This window comes from Nesoenas mayeri (genome assembly GCF_963082525.1).
Source record: "Nesoenas mayeri genome assembly, chromosome: 4".
NCBI lineage: Eukaryota > Metazoa > Chordata > Aves > Columbiformes > Columbidae > Nesoenas > Nesoenas mayeri.
In genome coordinates this window covers 58,584,397-58,606,366 of record NC_137540.1, presented here as the reverse complement: position 1 = coordinate 58,606,366, position 21,970 = coordinate 58,584,397, and the positions used below count along the sequence as shown (strand labels likewise).

At 39.8% G+C, this 21,970-nt stretch overlaps 1 protein-coding gene across 1 annotated transcript in view; it reads right to left on the bottom strand.

Annotated features, from left to right (window-relative positions):
• The window catches only part of DHX15 (DEAH-box helicase 15), a 45,878-nt gene extending 25,135 nt beyond the window's left edge, over positions 1-20,743 (bottom strand). Inside the window, exons 1-5 of the mRNA XM_080343754.1 lie at positions 20,526-20,743; positions 13,150-13,498; positions 8,050-8,243; positions 6,821-6,980; positions 6,205-6,423 (exon numbers count right to left, since the gene is read on the bottom strand). Coding sequence (XP_080199880.1) covers positions 6,205-6,423; positions 6,821-6,980; positions 8,050-8,243; positions 13,150-13,498; positions 20,526-20,593 — 990 coding nt within the window. The 5' untranslated portion in view covers positions 20,594-20,743. The remainder of the gene's footprint in view (positions 1-6,204; positions 6,424-6,820; positions 6,981-8,049; positions 8,244-13,149; positions 13,499-20,525) is intronic.
• Positions 20,744-21,970: the final 1,227 nt, after the last annotated feature.

Below are 21,970 nucleotides of genomic sequence, written 5' to 3'. Positions count from 1 at the left end.
AAGGCACTAGCTGCAGGTTGGTATCTTTAATTCTCAATTGTATTTTTCAGTCTGCCCTTTTGCTGTCTCTCATATTGCCCAGTACTGCTGGCATCACTCATCCAAGAATGTGTGGAGAAACTGCTTCAATTAGTACAAGACACAGGGTAGAGTTGAATTCCTACCCCGCCTCTTATTTGTAAAACTAAATCCTTTTATCTTCTATCACCATAACAGTAGTAAAGTTTCCTTTTTATCCCTCATTGCAGCAAGTGAATATAAAGCCTTCCATGTTGCTCAAAGGACAGACTGGGAAGGAGGCAAAACAAAGGTCTCCTGAAGAAGACAATTTCTTTAACATGACAAACCATCTGAGAAAACAGGATGAAAAGCTATCAATATTTGAAACTAAGAGGGACAGAACTGATACTTTTCCTTCAGCTTATCTTCAAGAGTACCACTTACAGGACAAGTGTTTAAATCCCACCTAGCCCCATCATCCTCTTTGATTTGCATTAGTATATACTAACAAGACTGTAAATGCAAACAGGACTTGGTACTACTAAGTAATATTTAGCAATGCTTTTTTTTTTTCCTAAAAGTCTCTCATGTTTGCAATCCTTATCACAGAAAAATCTTCTGGGTATTACTTCTAAAGATGGCCTGTGCCAGTTTAATTTAGAAACATGTTGGTTCCTTGGGCTCCATGTCAGAGCACACAGCTAAGAAAGCCTTGGAAATAAATGAACCACAAACCAATACTTCCCCAGCTGCCTCCAACACTACACCTCCACTACTTAAGTTTATCATCTCACTACTCCAATATTTAATACTCTCTAGCTCTGCATCAAAAACTAAGGATTTCATCTAAAAGGAGCTTTATAAAATTAAGCACAGAAGAGACCAATTTTGCTTACCATGCACAGCACTTTTTTTTTTGTCACTGAAAATAAAGTCTTTATTACCCTATCCAAACTGAATACTCAGTAGAAATTCACTTTCATTTCTTTCCCTGATGGTATTTCTGCAGCAAAAAGCAAGATGCTCCTACTGAAAGGATACTATTAGCAAGAACAGAAAAGAATTATAGAAGCAATTGCACATATGGAGTTAGCGCACATCTTTAAGCAGCAACTTTGTGCTGAACAAATACTGTCAAGATTCTTACATAAAGAAGTTCCACTGAATGGTAGTCAAAAATCCCAAACATAAAAGAATCCAGGAAGACTAGCACCAATGAAGTTACTGAGTTAAATTGCTCTGGCTATTGAATAATCCGAATTCCCTTCCCCTTTTGCTGTGTGAAGGACCCATCCATACGGCCAGAGATGAGGCTTGGAATTACAAAGCTACTCAAACAGCAGCGATCAAATGAATGAATGCAAGTTATCCTGAGTCACGTAAGTACATCAAGTGCTCAGATTCACTGTGGCTCACAGGCCAAACAGGTACATTTAAACATCCATACAACTTGCTGGTCAAGCTCCACTCAATCTGAAGAGCTAAGCTGTATCCCACTATCTTTAGAAAAACTGTTTCTACAAAAAGATGATGACTAGCGATATCATTTTAAGTACATTTAATGAAACAATTTGAGCACTTCACATATATTGGTGATTTTGTAAACATGGTCTTTGGGAACATTATTTCAGAAACCCTTTCTTCAGCTGACTTCAGAGCACTTTTCAGATGACTTTACAGCACTTACAAAGAATTTCATGAGGTGAGCAAAACTTCAAGACTGCTCCAATTCAAACATAAAGTCTTTCAAATAGGGGATGACAGTCTTATCTACAGCAGATCAGCTGCCACACTATACACAGTTACATTTAGCTCCACCTTGACAAATCAGTCAAGTAGACATAACTGTTAAACCCTGAACAAAGTTAATGCAAAAAAAAAAAGTATAAGGCAATTTTACATTGTATAAAATGAGTAGCACATGGGGAAAAAGTAAATACATAAATGAAAAGGACTTCCCAAACCAGAAGTATCTGGCAGACACCTTAACCTTTCCCCTTCACTTTGAAGTTACTCTCACAGATGGGCACTGCCGGCCACATCTGGCTTTTATAGTATGAATCTCCTAGAAATTTTGTATTTGCTCTTAAAGCTGCATAGAACTTCACTGCTTTCATTCCTGGGGGAAGAAAGGGAAATGAAGCTGCTGTAAGCTCAAAGTGAGGAAATAACAGTATTAAGAACTAGCCTTAAAAGCTGCACCATTTCAATAAATGCTCTGAAAAAAAAAAAAAAATTCAGAGACAAAACTTTGTAAAATGATGTACTTAAACCAAAAAGTCATCCATGGAAGAAGTCAGAACTTGACCATAACGGAGAACTGCTCTGTCAACAAGTCAAAACTGAACTTGCCTCAGCACTATATTCAGGATCTTTTTGACCCGGTCAGTTTGAAATAATCAACATTGACATCCTCTCAAATGAATGAATAGCAAAAAACACCTTCTTCCCTTTAGCACCTGAACACAAATTATCGCTCTTCTTTCAGTTTATGCTCCCCAACTCCTCAAAAGTTTCTACATGAGCCTAAAGACACACCCATGTTCGTTGCAGCCCAGTACACACACTTACTCATCCAATCACTACCACTGAGACTGAAACAGTTGTCAATTTTGACTTCCATTTTCTCATAAGAAAGTTTCTGCTACTTTCTTTCACAGTTCCACTGCCTAACCAGGCTCACTGTGATGCAAAAAAGTGTACCTTTAAAATAAATCCTCATTTACAAAACATTCTACCAAAACTTAAAAAATATTTTACAGCTCTTCTACATCAAACATCACATTCTAAACCTTTCTGGAACAATGACACCAGAACTTCACAGCAGTATTTTTCAGTGTATTTAATCAAGAAAAACAGTGCATATCTGTACTTCAAATCTCCAGATGCAGCCTACATTATTCCTCCTAAATATGTAACTATGTATTTGGCTTTATGAAGAAAAGGGTACTGTGGTGCCAGAAAACATACTTTGCATTCTTAAGTGCCTAGGTTGTTAACATACATAAACAGATCTACACAGTTTCTGTGGCATTATTTCTGCCTCCCCACCACCACAAGTTTAATCTCTACAGATTTTACACCTACTCTCAGATTACTGATCTTAATGGAGTGCAAAATCTAATACTGTTTTAGCAGAACTCCAGTAGACAATAAACCAGCTTACCTTTAAGATCTGCAGGTGAGACAGTCTCAAGACATTTGAAGCTCAACAAACATGTATCTACACAACTACACTACCAAATTTGTAATCTCAATGATTAAGAACAAGTTTAGACAAAAGCTACTGTGTAAGAAATACATGTTGACTGAAATTTGATTATACTTTTACCTTGTGAACAGAATTCCTTGTCAGTTTCCAATGTTGCCTGTGACTGACAACAGGCAACCTGGCTCAGAGTCATCCAAGTTATCTCAGGTTACACTTTTTTTAACATTGGCATGAAACATGAACATTATTTCAATCTTCTGGAATCTCCCTAATATACTAAGGTGGTTTTGTTTGTTCTTAAAATCAATAGATCGGCTCTCCTCCTTACAGAGACCGTGAGATGTAAGTCCTGTTTCAAAATGTTTATTCCTAATAAATTTTGAATTTAAAAACCCTCTTTCATTACTAATGGACTAAAAAGCAGTTCATGCAACATAATCATACACTTTTGCTCCTTTCAGAATTCAGGAAGGAAGTTTTTATTGAACATTTATTTCTGCACCATTAACAATAATTTTATCTTCATCCAGTAAGAGGCTTATACAATTAAGATTCCTTTGGTTTCCAACTGTATTTAATTTTTTAGTTTTGGGCCTAACAACAAAGAATCTTCCCTGGTATCTCTAGGGTCCATAATCAACTTTATGTCTTAACTATTCTGTACTAATTAACTGCTATTTATCTTATTGCCCATATAAAATTACTTCAAATTCAGAAGGAAGCAAAGGCAGTAGGAGGGCAGACCCTCATTAGGTCAGTGCTTAGACCACTCCTCAGCTGAAGCCTCTTACACTCAATACAGTTCACACTTGCATGGTTTCATTTAAAACATCCTCCTTCTATGTAATTTCATTTGGCTTTGTAAATGCGTATTTCTGACATGAAAAATCAAACTACCCTGCACCCTATTTACACTGTTTTCCAGAATCCAAAAGAACTGCAAAGCATTTCTGCCCAGCAAAAAGCAAAAGTAAGACTTGAGCTAAGTGTACTGAACCCAAACCACACAGTGGTACCTAGACTACACTTTCCAGTTGGTCCTATCATTTTACATTTAACAGTAGGACACACATAGATTGTACCATGAGGCTCAAAGATTTGCCTAAACAGAAGCCTCAAAGCATTACAAATCAAAATGGATAAAACACTGCAAAGCTTCTCTACAGAAGCTAAACCAGATTTCAACTTCACACTAACAATACAGGTAAAACTAGACTAGCTCCAGGCAGACACTCCAGTGTCCGTGAACAGTGTCATTCGTGGATATGTGGACTGGAGAACTTTAGACAACAAAGAGAGGATGGTGACTTACCAATGCAAGTTTTCAGTGATTCAGTAAGGCAATAAAGGGACACTGTTAGATACATTTATACATAATATTTGTACACACGAACATGTGTTACGTGCATGATTTTATTAAAAATGTTTATAATACATTTTATGTCCTGAAAATCAGCCCAGTGGAAATAAAAAAAAACAGAGAACATGCAACAGAACAGAGTACCTCCATAGTGCTGGCTGACAGTAGACCAGTTGGGCCTACAGCCATTTACCAAACATGAGTGGTGTTCAGAGTTGGTAACATCTGAAGGCAGTTGTCTGCCTGTCTGCCTCCAGCCCAATTGTTGTAACAAACCATTTAGAGCAATACATGGCAACTGATGTAGCAAGGACATCATCTACAATTGGTAATTAGAAGGACAAGTATTTGTTCTTCATGCATACTGGTGAGAAAAAAGTCTGCTCAAATGGCTGGGGACAGCAGTATTCCTTTCTGTTGCTAATGGCTCATTTACCCACATTTACCTGCCAGGCTACTCTGAAATAGAACTTCTAACCAAAACCAAACAAGCTGGTTTCAAAGCCACAATTGTTAAACCATTTTTCCCTACCTGTTCTTAAACTCTGCAGCAATACTCCAAAAAAAGAAGGACAAATGCAAAGGCCAGAGTATCTGCTTTTACAGGGGCAGTCATTGTTTTGGTTTCCTATGGGAACAGACAACCTGCCAGAAGATACTTTAATCAAATGCCTTTTAAAACTCATCTAAGAGCCCATGTACCTTTAGCATCACAAGTTATTTGTACCATTCCCCCACATCCCGCTTTTCATAATTAAGACTGTGTATGCTTAGATTAAAGACACTGAATTGTTCCACATCCTTTGAAGGATATTTCTTCAAGAGGAGTGACTACAAGAAGAATGAGTCAGAAAAACATTTTTTGCTAGCTGTGTTTCTCCTCCTACTAAAAATACTATTTTAGGTTGATCCAGTCAAGTAAACTTTCACAATGCTTATGGGTGTTTTTACTTCTTCTCCGTCTCAGTCTACTAATAGCAACACTCAAAAGAGCTTCAAAGCAACAGATTAGGACTAAAGAAACCAACGTCCCAGTTTATTTCAAGCAAAGGATTTAAGGTTTCCAAAAAATTCTTGTTTCCTGATGTAGTTTAGCTTAAGTATCTTTGTACAATCCTCTTTTGCAAGGCACTGAGCCCATTTCAGAGATGTAACTCCCATTATTGCGGTACAGAAAGACTCAAACCTATTCATAAAAACAAAACCCAAACATTTTATTTAAATTACTACTGATAGCTAAGTAGCAGAACCGAAGTGTTATTCTTCAGGTAAGTTGTACAACATACACCCAGAAGTGCACAGAACTACATTTTCAGTTAAATCATGGATGCTACCAGGTACCCAGAACTTTTCAGTTCACATCAGTACAAGCCTAGGGTTCATCCTCTATTTTTCTATTTTAGACGTATATGAGTAACAGGATAACTTTCATTTTAGAGAAGGTTTGCATAGCATATGCATATTACAGATACATACAATGATTAAGGACCTAAAGTGTATGGCAAGTAGAGAACCCAAGGTCACTCAAATGATAAACTGAAATGTTTAATTTAATTTTCTAGTTTACATGAGCCACCTGGAACATATGTTCCATATGGAACAATGGATTTAAAAAAAAAAAAGTATGTAGTACCTCTTGTCCAGTAAGAAAGAGTAGGAGATCTCCTTCCTCCTCTTCACACATGTGAATTTGGATCACTGTTCGAATGGCAGCCTCAAGGTAGTCCCTTTCTGGTTCTGGTGTATAGAATATCTCCACAGGATGGGTGCGACCCGGGATAGTTAGAAGAGGACAGTTATCAAAATAGATCTGAAACTTGCCAGCATCTAAAGTAGCACTCATTACTATAACCTGTAGATTTGAAGGACACAAAGAAGATGTTAATCCTAAGGTTAACAAGAATTTGTGAAGTAACATGCCCACAATATGTAAACTCAACAGTTGACTGTGATTTAAGCAGCTTTTATCACCTGAATACAGCACTCTTGTTATGAAGGTCCAAAAATATTCCTCATCAAACACAGAAAAGGTTAGGCTACAATTATGTTGTTTCTAGTATTTTCCTCAATACAAACTGCATTAAGAATTTACTATGGTTATCTTTCCAATGCAGATTATCATCAGATCTAAAAACAGTTGATCTGCTTTAGTTGATTACAAAAAATCAGCTAATGGTAAGCACACAGATATCTTATTTGGTATGCCTGCAACTAGAAAAGAGATGCTGTTGGGCTTCATCATTACTGACCTTCAAATCAGATCTTTGTCTTACAACCTCCTTCAGAACTCCCATCAAAATATCAGTAGCCAGTGTTCTCTCATGGGCCTCATCAAGAATTATAACACCATAGCGCTCCAGCAAAGGATCATTCATTGCTTCACGAAGTAACATACCATCAGTCATATACCTGAATACAAACAAAACCAATTTAAACACAAATTTTATTTAGTAAGCCTGATAAAGAATCCTCTTCTGTATCATTCACTAGGTTGCTTGAATGAAACTTTTTATCAACATTTTTTATTAGAAACAACACTAAACTATTTCCAACAAGGTAACAAGCTCATTTTGTATTTTCAAATAGAAATTACTGCAGAGTATAAGTGAAATCTGGGAAAAGGGGAGGAAGCTTAAAAAAAAAAAAAAAAAAGGAAACAAGGTTTAGCAACATTTTTCACCAGTTTGTAGGCTATTCCTGGCAGACTTCCAGGTCTATAATCAAGAGACAGGAAAAGAAAGACACAAAACCCCTCTGAAATCCTAGAAATCTTATTTCTGCAGTTGTTTCTCCCCTTTTCTGCTTCCAGATCATCTGTTCACTTTTTGCTCTGCCATCTTAGTTAAATTAATTTTTACATATTAACTTTATTCCCAGTCTTCTTGTATGAGCACAAGCAAAGACATCATAAAGCACTATTCCTTGAACCACACCACATGGAATCCTTTTTAACTGAGCAATCTGAATGTCATCTGCAAGTGTCACAGCACAGGAATCTAGAAGAGCTGACAACTACAACACTATGGATTATGTGTCCCAGAGTCAGGTATAAGACAGTTCTAAAACTTTGTGGTAGTTCTCCTTACTGAAGTAAGCTACCAGACTTCAATACAAGTAAGAGGATGGAACAAAGGTCAGCTGAACACAACATGAAAAACTGAATGCTGAAGGGCTTTACTCTTAATAGCACCTTAATAAAAATACTTCCTCAGATGAGCCTCTTATGGATCACCTAAAATTAGTTTCCTTACTGTGTAGTGATTTCTTTAGGAGGAATGAGACATTTTCAATTCTACTCAAGCCCCCCACCCCGGCTCCCACCTCTCTTCTCCACTCAGACACAGAAAGGGCCTATCCATAGAGTCATTTCTTTCCACACTACTCCTTTTGTAACTTTGCTCATAGTCTTTACTACCCTGTGATTCTTCCCACCTCCAAGCAGGCTATTATACCTTTACTTGACAATTACCATACTTACTTCAAAATTGTTTTTGCGCTACTGCAGTCTTCAAATCGAATAGAGTAACCAACCTCCTGGCCCAGCATGACATCCATCTCATCAGCAACCCTCTGTGCCACACTCATTGCAGCTACTCTCCTAGGCTGGGTACATGCTACTCCCCTCTTTGGTCCAGGTAACGAGCGCATGTAATCAACACACCATTGAGGGATCTGTCAAGAATAAAATTCAGTTTTAAATACACTTCAAATGGCCAGATGTAACTGGTAACCTTTGTATTGTATCAAATAAAGTTAGTTATAATTCCACTGAGATGCCAACTGCATACACAAAAATATCCAAAGCATGACTGTAGGCTAGTTAATATATTATTAATACATTAAGCAAAAAAGAAGCATTTTAGTGATAAAATAAAATCGTGGCTAGGAATCACAACAAATAAAATGAACAATTGGCTATGTTCATTTTGTTGATTATTGCTCTTTTGAAATGTCAAAAAGACATGAAACCCCTATGTTTTCCTTCCTATGTTAGCACTTATTTTGTCAGTCAGCAGTTTTCTGCTCCTGTTTGGAATATGGAAACAGTGAGAATCACCCAAGACAAGCAGCTTTATTCAGAAGAACTTCTAAGGTCATTAACAATCTGATGAAGATAGAATATTCTTAACACGTTCTCAGTGTGACATTTTATGAGAAGACGTTTCCAGACACAACTAGCTCCAAGACTGCAGATCAAATAAAATCCACTCCTCCTTGGTAATTGGTTTTCAAAGTATTCTTAAAAGATCAGGTTTACAGAGTGAGAAGGAAAACAGAGGGAAAACAAACACCCAACACCCCCCCCCCATTTATACATTGCACCAATGTGGAGTAACAGGAAAAACAGTAATTTAAACCAGGAAAATTTTTCTTCTCGAATACCACATTTCCACAGCAAAATGGACACAACTGCACACTAAAACACATCTACAGACAGAATAGTGTAGACTGTAATGATTTTTTTTTTTTATGGAGAACACACTTCTATTATAAATTTAAGAAGAAAAAAAAAAGCGCAAAGACTCAATATGACAGAGACTAAAAGATTGCTGAGAAGAACAGAACTCAAACTTCTGGAAACCCTATGCAATACTAAAAGCAATAGTTCTTGAACAATGACAGCCTGAACATGAAACCTTAGGCTGTAGCACATACACACTCCCCTAAAGTGCAATGTAAAGAGGAATTTGCTTCCCAGGTCACTAATAAAACCTATAAGCATACTAGGCAAAACTTCTAGACTTTAAACAGAGGAAGTCCTGAAATAAACTTCAAAACAACAGGTCTGTTAGGCCACAGCGGCATGAAGTAAAAATAATTTAGAAGTGGTTTTCCAGTAAATAGCAAAACCAACGGCATTGGCATCAAATGAAAGAAAAGGGCTACACAGACTTCAATGTATTAAGCTGATTTAAACGACCACCTGAATACTTTTCATGTCCAGCTTTAAAAGAAATACAAACACACTAGGAAAAAGGACTCCACCATACTACATTTTCTACTTCAGTCATGACTGGGAATACACTGAAAACTTATTTGGTTGGTGTAAAACCTAACTAAGTTAACTCCAATGACACACAAAACCTACGAATCACAAAAAACCTTGAGTTTCCTTAAAAAAACAAAAAAAAAAAAAAAAAAGAGACATTTTATCAACATCAAAGCACGAAAAAAAGCTTAAGTTAGCACCCCCTTAACCACAAGTACTTCCTCAATGAAGAGGGACTTTCAAATATAACCCCTATAAACAGGAGGAGGTAGGGACTACATAGGGACTACACAGAGTGGCCTTTAAATGCACTGAGGGCTGTTAAAGCCTATTTCAAAGTCAAAGGAAAGTCATATTTTTAAAGGGATGCAGAGTATGAGATGGAAGAGTGCTATCCTGGCTTCTCTGAGCTGCTTTAATTTATTGAAAACTTTCTCCATTAAAAGTTATACAGTAGAATTCTCAGAATTTTCATTAGTTGAAAAGGTGTCAGACTTTTACCAACATCAATTCTCTTCTGGACTGCAAGGACAGCAGGAGATCGAGCTATACTCAGAATCACCTTGCTTCTAACTTCATCTGCCAAGAAAACTTGCTGACAAAGTGCCATTCTTTACGTTATGTCAACAAACATCCAACCCTTTATAGTTAAGGCTCTCATGCAAATGCAGATGCTACTCTAATATTCCATCTACAGAAGAAATTTAAATCATCATACTAGCACAATATATGATACCATATTTTAAAGGGAGTACACGTTGCAATTACAGCAAGTACTTAACCTCTTTCTAAAAGAAATTCAGTATACCCATTCCAGCACTGAGCACATTCTGAGAGCATTTAAAGAAAACAGTTAACTTAGAACGTTAAGTTTATATTACAAATCAAGCCATTGCAAATACTGAAGACTTGAAAATGTATTGTCTTGGCTTCCGACAATACTTCTTCAGTGCTCTGGGTCTTTTAAAAGTGTATGTGGAACACAACTTTCAGAAAAGTTTTATGTCCTGTTGTTTCCATCATCACAGCCAAGCATTCCCAAACCTGGGTACTCTACAAGACTAAAGGGAAAACATGCACATAATAAGTAGAGAAGGAACTTGAGAGGCAGCAGCTCACTCTCAAAAAGATTTACTACTATGTAGCTTTCTACTATCGCCAAGAAAGGGAAGATAAATTTTAGAAGAAAAATTCATTACATATTTCAAATAATGCCAACTTTATACCAATAAAAGCAAGAATACATAACTCATGTACATCTTCAGTTTGAGCATTATAGAGTTTATTAACTACAGATTATGTTGCTCTGATCAATGAATGTAAGGAGAAGAAAAACAACTACTCCTCAGCTGATTCTAAGACAGCACTTGATCACAAAAAGGATGTGACACTAACACATTTAAAACAAGGTTTAAATTAAGTGCCAGCAGGATCATTTTCAGTGATATGTTCCTACAGAGACACTCTTAATTGTTTCAAAACATACCTACACGCTCATAAAGTAGGAGAATTCAGAGGAAGCAGTGAAGCTTCCAAGTCAGCTTATGTGCTTTTGATAGCTTAAAACCCCATTTTTAGGAAAGATGCCTTAGGTTTCTTAAGTCCTTCTAGCCAATAAGGAGTAAAGTAGTAAGACAGTGCAAGAAAAGCTTTATGCCCGGGGAACGACATGACAGTAAGATGTATTTGAAGTTTAAGCCACAGATACTAAGAATACACACCCTTTAGGTCCTCAGATTCTCAGATCATGCAGCAAGAAATCTTGTTTTCATATAAATAAGTACCAAATGTTTTTTACATGAACGTTCAGAATACTGCATCTTCTAAGTAACTATATAATCAAACTTTCTGAAGAATTCTATAAAATCCTGGTCTCATCTTATACATGTTAAAAAAAAACCAATATAAATAATGCAACAAGGTACGTTCCACACAAAACACTGGATCCTAAAAACATGCAGCAAGGGCATATAACTTCAAATATTTCAGGTACAGCTATAAAAAATATATAATGTACTACTATGTCCTTCACATTTTATCAACATTCAAATTTTATTTTATGGCCAAAAAATTATTTCTGTAAGACTTACTCTAAGTTAGCTACAACCCATTTATAAAGAACAAAATATCCTTCAGTTTTTATTTTGTGACTCAACAAAAGGAATTTATCAGGTTACAGAACAAAGAACTTTTTTACATGACTTTTCCGCACAGATTTTAAACAGCAAAACAAAGAATATGTTCAAGTTTTCAACAAGTCTATCCTGCTATAAGTACACAGTGGTGTTCCTTAGATCTTCCCTGTTTACTGGTCCCCAAAATTCTTTTTAGTGGTTAAAGAGCCTCTTCAGATCTGTTACCACTATTTTTACCTCTAAAGAAGATTTTTAAAGCCATGAACTCACAAAATAATGTCATTCTAACCACAGCATGGGAAGCTACATGAACTCTGAGAAGTTTCAGTACCAACATGTCCTGGTTTTGGCTGAGATAGAGGTAATTTTCTCCACAGTAGGCAGTATGTGGCTATGTTTTGGATTTGTGCTGAAAAGTGTTGATAATACAGGGATGTTTTGGTTATTGCTGAGCAGGGCTTACACAGAGTTAAGGCCTTTTCCACTTCTCACACCACCCCACCAGCAAGTAGGCTGAGGATGCACAAGGAGTTCAGAAGGGACACAGCTGGGACAGCTGACCCCAGCAGACCACAGGCATGTTTGACACCATATGATGTCCTGCTCAGCAATAAGTTTGTAGGAGGAAGGGGGAAGACATTCACAGTGATGGTGTTTGTCTTCCCAAGTTAACTGTTGTGCACAATGGAGCCCTTTCCTGGAGACGGCTGAACACTTGCCTGCCAATAGTAAACAGTGAATATATTCTTTGCTTTGCTTGTATAAGCAGCTTTTACTTTACTTAAACTGCCTTGATCTCAACCCATGAGTTCTCACATTTCTCATTCTCTCCCCCATCCCACAGGGTGGCAACAGAGTGAGCAAGTGGCTGTGTGTGGTGCTTAGATGCCTGTCTGGTTAAACCACAACACAAGGAAACACAGGTCACTTCTCTCAACTATCACCAAAATACATAATCCAATCACATCAAGTCAGAATTGTATCTGACATTTCAACCCCCTTTAAGTTCATGTTTCTAGCAGTAAGTTTCATAGAACACTAACAAGTCCCTATTTCTGTAATTTTTGCCTACTTTCCAGCTGCGACCTAGAGAAACAGCCAAATAAACTACAGTAATAAATTCAGAACCATCTCCTCAGCTTGCATATCAGTACATTTCTGTCTAACCATTAAAATACCTTACATTCCTTTACCAAAAGGACAACTACCAGACATAAAACACAACAGAAGTAGGAGCCAGAGAATAGGACTGCATTGTGAAAGATGCTGAAAGATTCTTTTAGCTTTCATATTCATTAAGCAAATAAAACATCCAAATTAGTTTTGATCACAATTTGAGAGGTGTTCTTACACAATGAATTACAAAAAAACAAAGGAAGTTTCAACCCCACACACACTTAGCAAAACTTTCAACCTTCAAAAAAACTACAGTATCATATAGGTAAGAACTCACCTGTGTTGTTTTACCAGACCCAGTCTCTCCAACCAGCACAAATGACTGATGCCTGATCAAAATATCTGTAAATCTTTCTTTATATTCCCAGACAGGAAGCTGTAGCCTTTTTTTCAGGATGTCATAATATCGTGGTGTATGCGGTAGATTTGTGAAAGGGTTAATACTGTGTGGAATCATTGCTTGTTTTATAGTTGGCAACCCAGCAGCTGCATAATACGTAGAGTTAGATGTAGATCGCAAATCTTTTTCCTTGTCCCTTTCTCTGTCACGATCTCTATCTCTGTCACGATCCCTGTCGCGATCTTTAGAACGGTCATCACGGTCCCTGTCCCGGTCACGATCTTTCCTAAAATGAGTTAAGAGACAGCAGAAAATTAGATACTTGAATACTTAAATGCAGACTAGGAAATTAAATACAAAGCAACCTTAAAGATATCTAATACAAAGTGGCTACGAACTCAATCTTTTTAAAAGCCTTGCAAACAGCTACCTGGAAGGGTAAGCAAAAAAGTAACAGTATACGATTGATACTGAACATTAAACATAGTCACACTCATACATAAGCACTGCCACAGTTCCTCTCACTACAGACAAGACTGAAGAAAACCATCACATGAAGAGACCATTGTCTTAACCTTCTTCACTTTATAATCAAGAATTGACAGTACATTCCAGACTCCTCTCACAATTCCTCCTATCTCCACTTGCTGCTGCTGCTGCAGAAAAATTACACTAAACAGTTTTTTTGCCTGTCTAGCAAGGGAATTATGGTAACCCACAAAAGCTAACTCAAGATGATAGTGAGCCTGGAAAAGTTTGATTTTCACATCCACAATTACTCTGTGGCTTTTTTTTTTTGTTGTTCAAAGTCTTCCATACAATTCTGACTTAATCAACTTTGATATACAGGTTAAGTCTGAAACCTAGACTTAAAACTAGCCACTACAGTTTGTAAATCCATAGTATCATTTAGGTTGGAAAACACCCTTAAGATAATCAAGTCCAACCATTAACTTAACACTACCAAGTTGTACCATCTTCTCCAGTATCATCTCCTACCACACACTTAAAACAGCCAGCATTTACATATGCCCATTCGTTCCAGATATTAAATAATAATAATAAAAAAGTTAATTGCTCTTTCAAAAGAAAAACAGTATTATTGTCACCACAGTTATCCACTCAAATTTCAGTCTCTGGCCTCAATCTTAGCATCAGTTTTTTATTTTGAAAATCCATTTACTTGTTCCTGCACATAATCTCACTCTCCCTACAATCAAACATTTGCAAAGTCCTCAGTTTGACTCAAAGAACTACAGCTACATGCTTTTAATAAAAATCCCAAACTTACCCTAACTCAGCACTTTGAAATAAGCCCTGCTTTACAAAAAATACTCCATCACATTTTAAACTAGCATAAGTCAAAACACTGCAGAACTGAGAATATTCTCAGCTTCAGTTTCTTTTGTGCATTATAAGTGGAATCCCATCAAAAAAGGCAAAACAAGCTAAGTTAACACCAGCTTTATAGTAAGTGTACACATAATATTTAGGAATAGTCATTAAGGGAAAACAAAACCTCCCCCTTTTCTTTTGCAGCACTCAGACACTCCTGAAAGGAAGAATAGAGAGCATTTCTAAAGAAAACTGTTGGTCAATACTCCTCTACACAGCTTTGGTTTTTTTTTAACATGAAACTGGCACTCAAATGTAACTGATGAAATAATAAGCAAATTCCTACCTACAGGGATGATGAAGTAATCCAGACCACATTATTACTGATTTTATAAATTTTACTTCAAAATGTGCTGCAAATCAGAAACAACCACCACTTCTGTTCTTGTATAAATGAATGCAATCTATGCAGGCTGTATTTTTTTCCCTTCAATACTTCAACATATCACAGCATCAGAGGTTGTCACAATACTTTAAGACTTCTTTAACACAGACTCATTGAAAATAAAGATTACAAAGCATGCTGTTTATTGTCACTACCTAACTCACTTCTGTGTAGATTTTCCTATAGCTTTGGACCATTTAAAAATTAAGGCCATTTTAGATTACTTGTTTGAATCCGAGATACCATAGCTTGAACATTACTTCTAAGATGGTCAAATACTGTACAAGCTAGCAATCTCTTCTTTCTGTAAAATGGCAGAAAATATTGCAGAACCCAATAGGTTCAAATTCTCTGCTATGGAAAAATTACCTCTGTTACAAACTGAAGGAACTAACACTTAATGGAGGAAGAGTCTAATAGCAGGTATCAGACAGGAATGAAGCTTTGGACTTATTGTGTTATTCACAATCAAATTAAGTATCTGCAGCTATAAGTATAAACAAATGTATAGGCAGACAGTAACAGTGTTAATGAAATAAAGGTATAAAAACAATTTAAGAATGGTTAAAGCTATGGTAAAATGCAACAACCTGGTAACAGCACACACTTAACTGAAGTGTGAAGACACACTACTAATGTGGTTTTTTTGGTCTGGTTTTGGGGATTTTTTTGCGTACACATGCTTCTGAAGGATTTTTATTCTTCACTGGTATCCAGTCAAAGCATAAAAAAACCCCACAAAGCAAACTATTCCATAACCATTTACTTAAACAGTATTATGTCAGAAGAGGCCCTGCAGAGGGATCTAGACAAATTGGAGAACTGAGCAATCACCAACTGCACATGCCAGATTTTGCACCTGGGACACGACAACCCTGGCTGTACATACAGACTGGGGGATGAGATGCTGGAAAACAGCTCTGCAGAGAGGGATCTGAGGGTTCTGGTTGACAGCAAGTCGAACATGAGCCAACAGTGTGTCCTGGCAGCCAAGAGGACCAACTGTGTCCTGGGTGCATCAAGCACAGCATTGCCAGCCAGGCGAGGGAGGTGACTGTCCCGCTCTGCTCTGCACTGGTGCGGCCTCACCTGGAGCACTGTGTGCAGTTCTGGGCGCCACAGAATAAAAAGGATATAAAGCTATTGGAGAGTGTCCAGAGGAGGGCCACAAAGTTGGTGAAGGGTTTGGAGAGGAAGCTGTAGGAGGAGCAGCTAAAGTCACTTGGCTTGTTCAGCCTGAAGAAGAGAAGACTAAGAGGAGACCTCTTCACAGTCTACAGCTTCCTCACAATGGAAGGAGGAGGGGCAGGCGCCAAACACTTTAGTGACCAGTGACAGAACCCAAGGGAATGGCAGGAAGATGTACCAGTGGAGGTTTAGTTTGGACACTAGGAAAAGGTTCTTCACCCAGAGGGTGGTGGAGCACTGGAACAGGCTCCCCAGGGAGGTGTCATGGCCCCAAGTCTGACGGTGTTCATGAAGCAACTGGACAACACCCTCAGACACATGGTATGAACTGTGGGATTGTCATATGCAGAGACAGGAGTTGGACTCGATGATCCTTGTGGGTCCCTTCCAACTTAGGACATTCTATGATTCTAAGGTTCTACATCGCAGACGGAGGGTATCTTTAGGCATGCTTCAGCCTCACACAAACCAGCACTATCACACTGCTGCCAACCCTTCCTGTGTGTTCGCATAAGCATTTCAATAGCCCGTGAGGCACAAGCCCTCCCTAGACCCCCTCCACAAAGGTTAGAACTAACTCAGATCGGTTCTCTCATCTAGTCTGCCAAATGCAGCACAAGGGAGAAGGCAGCACTGTCTTCTTCCATGTTGGTAGCAATTTGTGTGGGCTTAAAACATAGATAAAAATACCACATCAAGAACAAGACGGTGGATTAAATGGACTAAAAATACAATCCAGAATGGAAAGTCTTGTTAATCCCCCATTTCTCAGTTTCTTCATTGAACTTTACAGCTGTTTAATCATACAAATAAGAAAACAAACCTATCAATCTCTATTTACATTTCAGAAGTAAAAAACTACTTACAGGTTAATCAACAGAGTTATGTCTCCTGTTTTAAAAACAGAAAGAAGTGTGGGGCAACCAGATCTCAGCATCAAAAAAAACCCAACATATGCCCTCAAACACACTCTTTAATACTTACCATTTTATAGAAGCACCTTCCCCCCCAAAATGTTTCCCAGTCTCCCATTATAACTCAACATTAGCAGACACATCCAGACTCCTTTGGTCAACAAGAGAAAAGAGGAATAACAATTATGCTGCCATATAAATTTACTAAACTTTCTAAAAATGCAAATTGGCAGTTCTTCATTTATGAACTGTCACATTTAAGTTACTTTTCATTATTGCAGAGATCAATCTCAAACCCAGAAATAAACAATAAAAGAATTTTAATTTAATCACATCTGAATGCCATAGCAGCCTCCATAATCAGAGGGGGTTGGTTTTTTTGCCTTTGTTTTTCAAGTGAAGTAGTCTGGTCTGCTATCTGCCTTCACTTCCTTATGTCCACACATACATAATACATACAGACATCGATACAAAAGAAATGCTGTAGCAGTCATTAAATCAGAGGATGAAAAGCATATAGAAATGAAAACAGAAACAAAGGGCACAAGGTAAAACCACTGATCATGGCAGTGAAAGTCTAAGTACATCTAACAGAACATCAGTGCTTTCTCTTATTACTAGACATGGCAAGAGTTGATGCAAAAAAGCCATTGCAGCTAACGGAGTATTTCTGTTCTATACATTAAAAAAACCAAAGCATAATTAGTCTGAGTGATACATCCTACTAACTGTGATGTTATACAGCAACAACTGAAGTTATGTATGCTTGGAAAAAAATTTAAATAGTGTGTATGCAACTCACACAAACACTGCAACCAAAAACCTTCCACAGAACTCCCGTTTTTTTAAAAAAAGGTTTTTTTACTTCACAGATGATACTTCAAGACTGGAAGAAAAAAGATGCCTTGCCAGTGCTTAATGTTACACCAACAATTATAAGCCTGTTGGCCTGGCATAACTGCCATGTAGAGCAACACAAACAATTACAGGCCTCAATTAAAAAGGAACTAAAAAAAATACAGGGTAACCTGATAAGACTTCCATACTTAATCAGGTGGTTCCATCTGAATGAAAGATAAACTACCAGTCTGCATGTGAAGTAGTAACCATTCATGGAGCTAATTCAGCTTAATCCAGCTCCCAAATCAACTAAATTGCATAAAGCCACTCTTGGTACAGGGAAAGACATGTACATACATGCAATTAACAAGAACCTCTCTGTGCATCTTCCTTACAGCCTTCCATAAACTGTAAAACCAAACTAAAATAAATCAAGACAATGTAACATTAGCACAGCTTGTGCTACATGAATTAAGATTTCAAGTAATGGTAGAAATACTATAAGCATAATTATTGAGTGCTATTGACTTGTTCTCCAGCCTATACCTTTCAATGTTTTTATTGGCAGAGGACAGGAAGACAAAGGGGCACAAGACCAGCACTTGTATAGTTCTTGTGTGCCATAAAGGTCAAAGGCTTCTGGTTAAAAGTTCTACCTGAGAACTTACAACAGTGTATACCAAGCGGTAAGGTTAAGAGCTCAAGATGACAGTAGGCTATCAGTAAAAACAATGCCAAATAATAAAATTATACCAAAACTACAAAACCCACCAACATACAAATAAGGAAATACTGACGTGTGATTATCTTTGCAACCAACCATAATGGTTATACCACATTTAAATAATGCCCAGTTTTGGCATAACCATTTGAAAACTTTACAGAGTAAACACCTACATACAAAAAGCTGCATATGTAAAACTTTTCTGTATACAGAGAAGAGCTATTTTAACTTCCAGCAAACCATGCTAAAACATCTTAAAGGAGATTAAAAGTTCAATACATTGATTTAAAAAAATACCATTATGGTGATGCTACATACAGGAAACAAATGTTCAATAATAATAATAATTCACTTTTGTTTTTAGCAGAGAAAAATACATCAAACTCTAGGGGCTAAAACCTGAACTATATAAGCCCACCTTTTAAAAAAAAAAAAAGACACGTTTTGCAGACTGTTTATCAGTGAACACTAACTGCCACAGCAAACTCAGTCACTGCAAGCTTCCAGACCAAGATTAAACATTTTTCTTAGATAAACACTCTAGACTAAAACAATGCTGTTGGACTTTAAATATTGATTAATACACGGAAGTCTTTCATGCTGCATCAAGAAGGACAGACTAAGATAAACATGATATTTGTGTTCTCTTTAGACTTCAGACATTTCCTCGGAAGAGCCCCCCCCTCAATTAGCAGGTAAAGAGATTATGTGGAGAAGGCTCCAAAAGAAGGCAGGTAGCAATAGGACAAGGGGGCATGGGCTTAAACTGTGCCAGGGGAAATTTAGGCTGGATATTAGAAATAAATTCTTTATAGAGAGAGTGGTCAGGCATTGGAACGGCCTGCCCAGGGAGGTGGTGGACTCACCGTCCCTGGAGGTTTTTAAACTCAGATTGGACATGGCACTTAGTGCCATGATCTAGTAAACAGACTAGAGTTGGACTCGATGATCTCTGAGGTCTTTTCCAACCCAGTCGATTCTGTGATTCTGTGAAAACGGCTGTGTATAAAAGGACAGCACCATTATATCGCCTATACTCCTGCAATTTCATTAACCTTGATAACAATCTGCTAAAGCTTGTGCAGTACAGTCCTAAAACTTTAACCTTTGCAAGACTACGAACAAATACCTCCCCTGACCCCTACCCCAAAACCCACCCCACCATCGCTTCTTACTTAAAGTCAGGCATATGCTTCCAGCTAGCGAGTGAAATATATTAACAGAGAAACAGCGTTTCTATCAGGCTAGCCACTAATTGTACAGGCGGAACGAACCCCATGCTGACCTCTAGGATCACACTGCCAGACCTCTCATGCCAAGAGAGGGGAAGAAAAAGAAGAAAAAAAAAAAAAAGAGGGGAGGAGGGAGAAAAAGAGAGAGATAAAGAACGAAAAGCATGGCAGACAAAGCGAGGCGAGGGAGTGGGCCGAGCAGCGCGCCGCCCCCGGCTCCGCCGCGCCGGGAGCCCAGCCCAGCCCGCCCAAGCGGCGAGGCCGGCGGCTCCCTCCCCCCTCCCGCTTTCCCCGCCATCCGCCGCCCTCGTCCCCACCGACGGGCCCGGGCCCCCCCGCAGGACCGGCCCTAGGCCCAGGCCTAGCGCTGCAGGAGCCGCGGGGCTGCTGGGCCTGCCCAGCCGCGGAGGCGCCGCTGGGGCTTCACCGCGCGGCTCCCGCCGCTGCACCCCTCTCCCTCCCGCCGCTGCACCCCTCTCCCTCCACCGCACGGCGGCCGCCACGCGGAGCCTCAGCCCCTCGCGGAGCGGCCAGAGCCGGGATGGGCCGCGGATTGCGCGGGGGCCGCCGCGATCCCCCACCCGCCGCAGGCAGCGCTGCTGGACCGGGCCAGGCCGGGCCGCGCCGCCCCTTACCCGTCGGTGCTGCGTTTCTTGCTGGAGCTGTAATCATCCCCCAGATCTAGACGGTGGCGCTTGGACATGGCGGCGGCCGGAGGGGCGAGCAGCCGCTCGATGCGGTCGGTCGGTCTGTCTGTCTGTCTGTCTGCGGGCCGGGCCTGGGTGCGGCGGGGCGCGCGCTGCGCTCCTCGAGCTGCGGCAGCGGCGCCGCGAGGCCAGGCACACACACTAAAATGGCGGCCGGAAGGAAGCGCCGGGGCTGCGCGAGACGCTGGCGCGCGCGCGGCGAGGTTGCGGGGAGGGGGGAGAAAGAGGGCGGAGCGCGTTCGCGCGCGCGGGCGGGCCCGCCTGGGAAAGGCTTCTATCGGCGCGCGCCCAACGGCCGGCGCGCGCCCAACGGCCGGCACGCGCCCAACGGCCGGCACAGCCTCGCGCGCTCCAGCGGCAGCGGGGCGCCCGCTATGGTGGGGGCGGGGATGAGCTGAGCTGAGCTGAGAGCTGAGCTGAGCTGAGCTGAGCCGGGACCTGCCCTGGCCGGGCCTGGCCGCTACCGGTCGTGCCCGACACCAAAAGCACCTTCTTGCTGCCCTTCCCGTTCCCCCCGGGCACGCGTGCGCTGGAACAGGAGGTTACACAGGGGAATTTGAACCGGGATAACTGTCTTGGCAGACCCTGGTTTGGGCCGGCACAGACCTGCTCGGGCACGTTCGCCTTGCGTGCAGGGAAGGGCAGTCTCACAGGTCATCTGTAGCAGCAGAAATACTAGAAAACCAGGGACATCAAAGCTGTGTGCTGTAAAAGCACATACAGACTCTAACTACTCAGATGTCAACAGTGAGTGTTCTTGGCAGCATATTTCACATAGAAAAAATTTAACTGTCTTTCAAAGGCCAAGAAACACACCAGTTTTTCCCACTTGTAGTTTGTCTTACAGAATCACAGGATGTTAGGGATTGGAAGGGACCTCAAAAGATCATCTAGTCTAGAATCACCACTTCACAGGAAGCCCATGTTCGTTACACAAACTGCACTAGACCTGTTTAGTTCTACTACTTCAAAGTCTTCCAAGTGTGGGCACAGCTACAATGGCACTTACTAACACAATTCCCTAAGTGAAACAAAACACGTAAATTCACAGAATCACAGAATGTCAGGGATTGGAAGGGACCTCGAAAGATCATCTAGTCCAATCCCCCTGCTGGACCAGGAACACCCAGATGAGGTTACACAGGAAGGTGTCCAGGCGGGTTTTGAATGTCTCCAGAGTAGGAGACTCCACAACCTCCCTGGACAGCCTGTTCCAGTGCTCTGTCACCCTCACTGTGTAGAAGTCTCTTCTCATATTTAAGTGGAATCTCTCGTGTTCCAGTATGAGCCCATTGCCCCGTGTCTTTTCATTGGTTGTCACTGAGAAGAGCCTGGCTCCATCCTCGTGACACTCACCCTTTATATATTTGTAA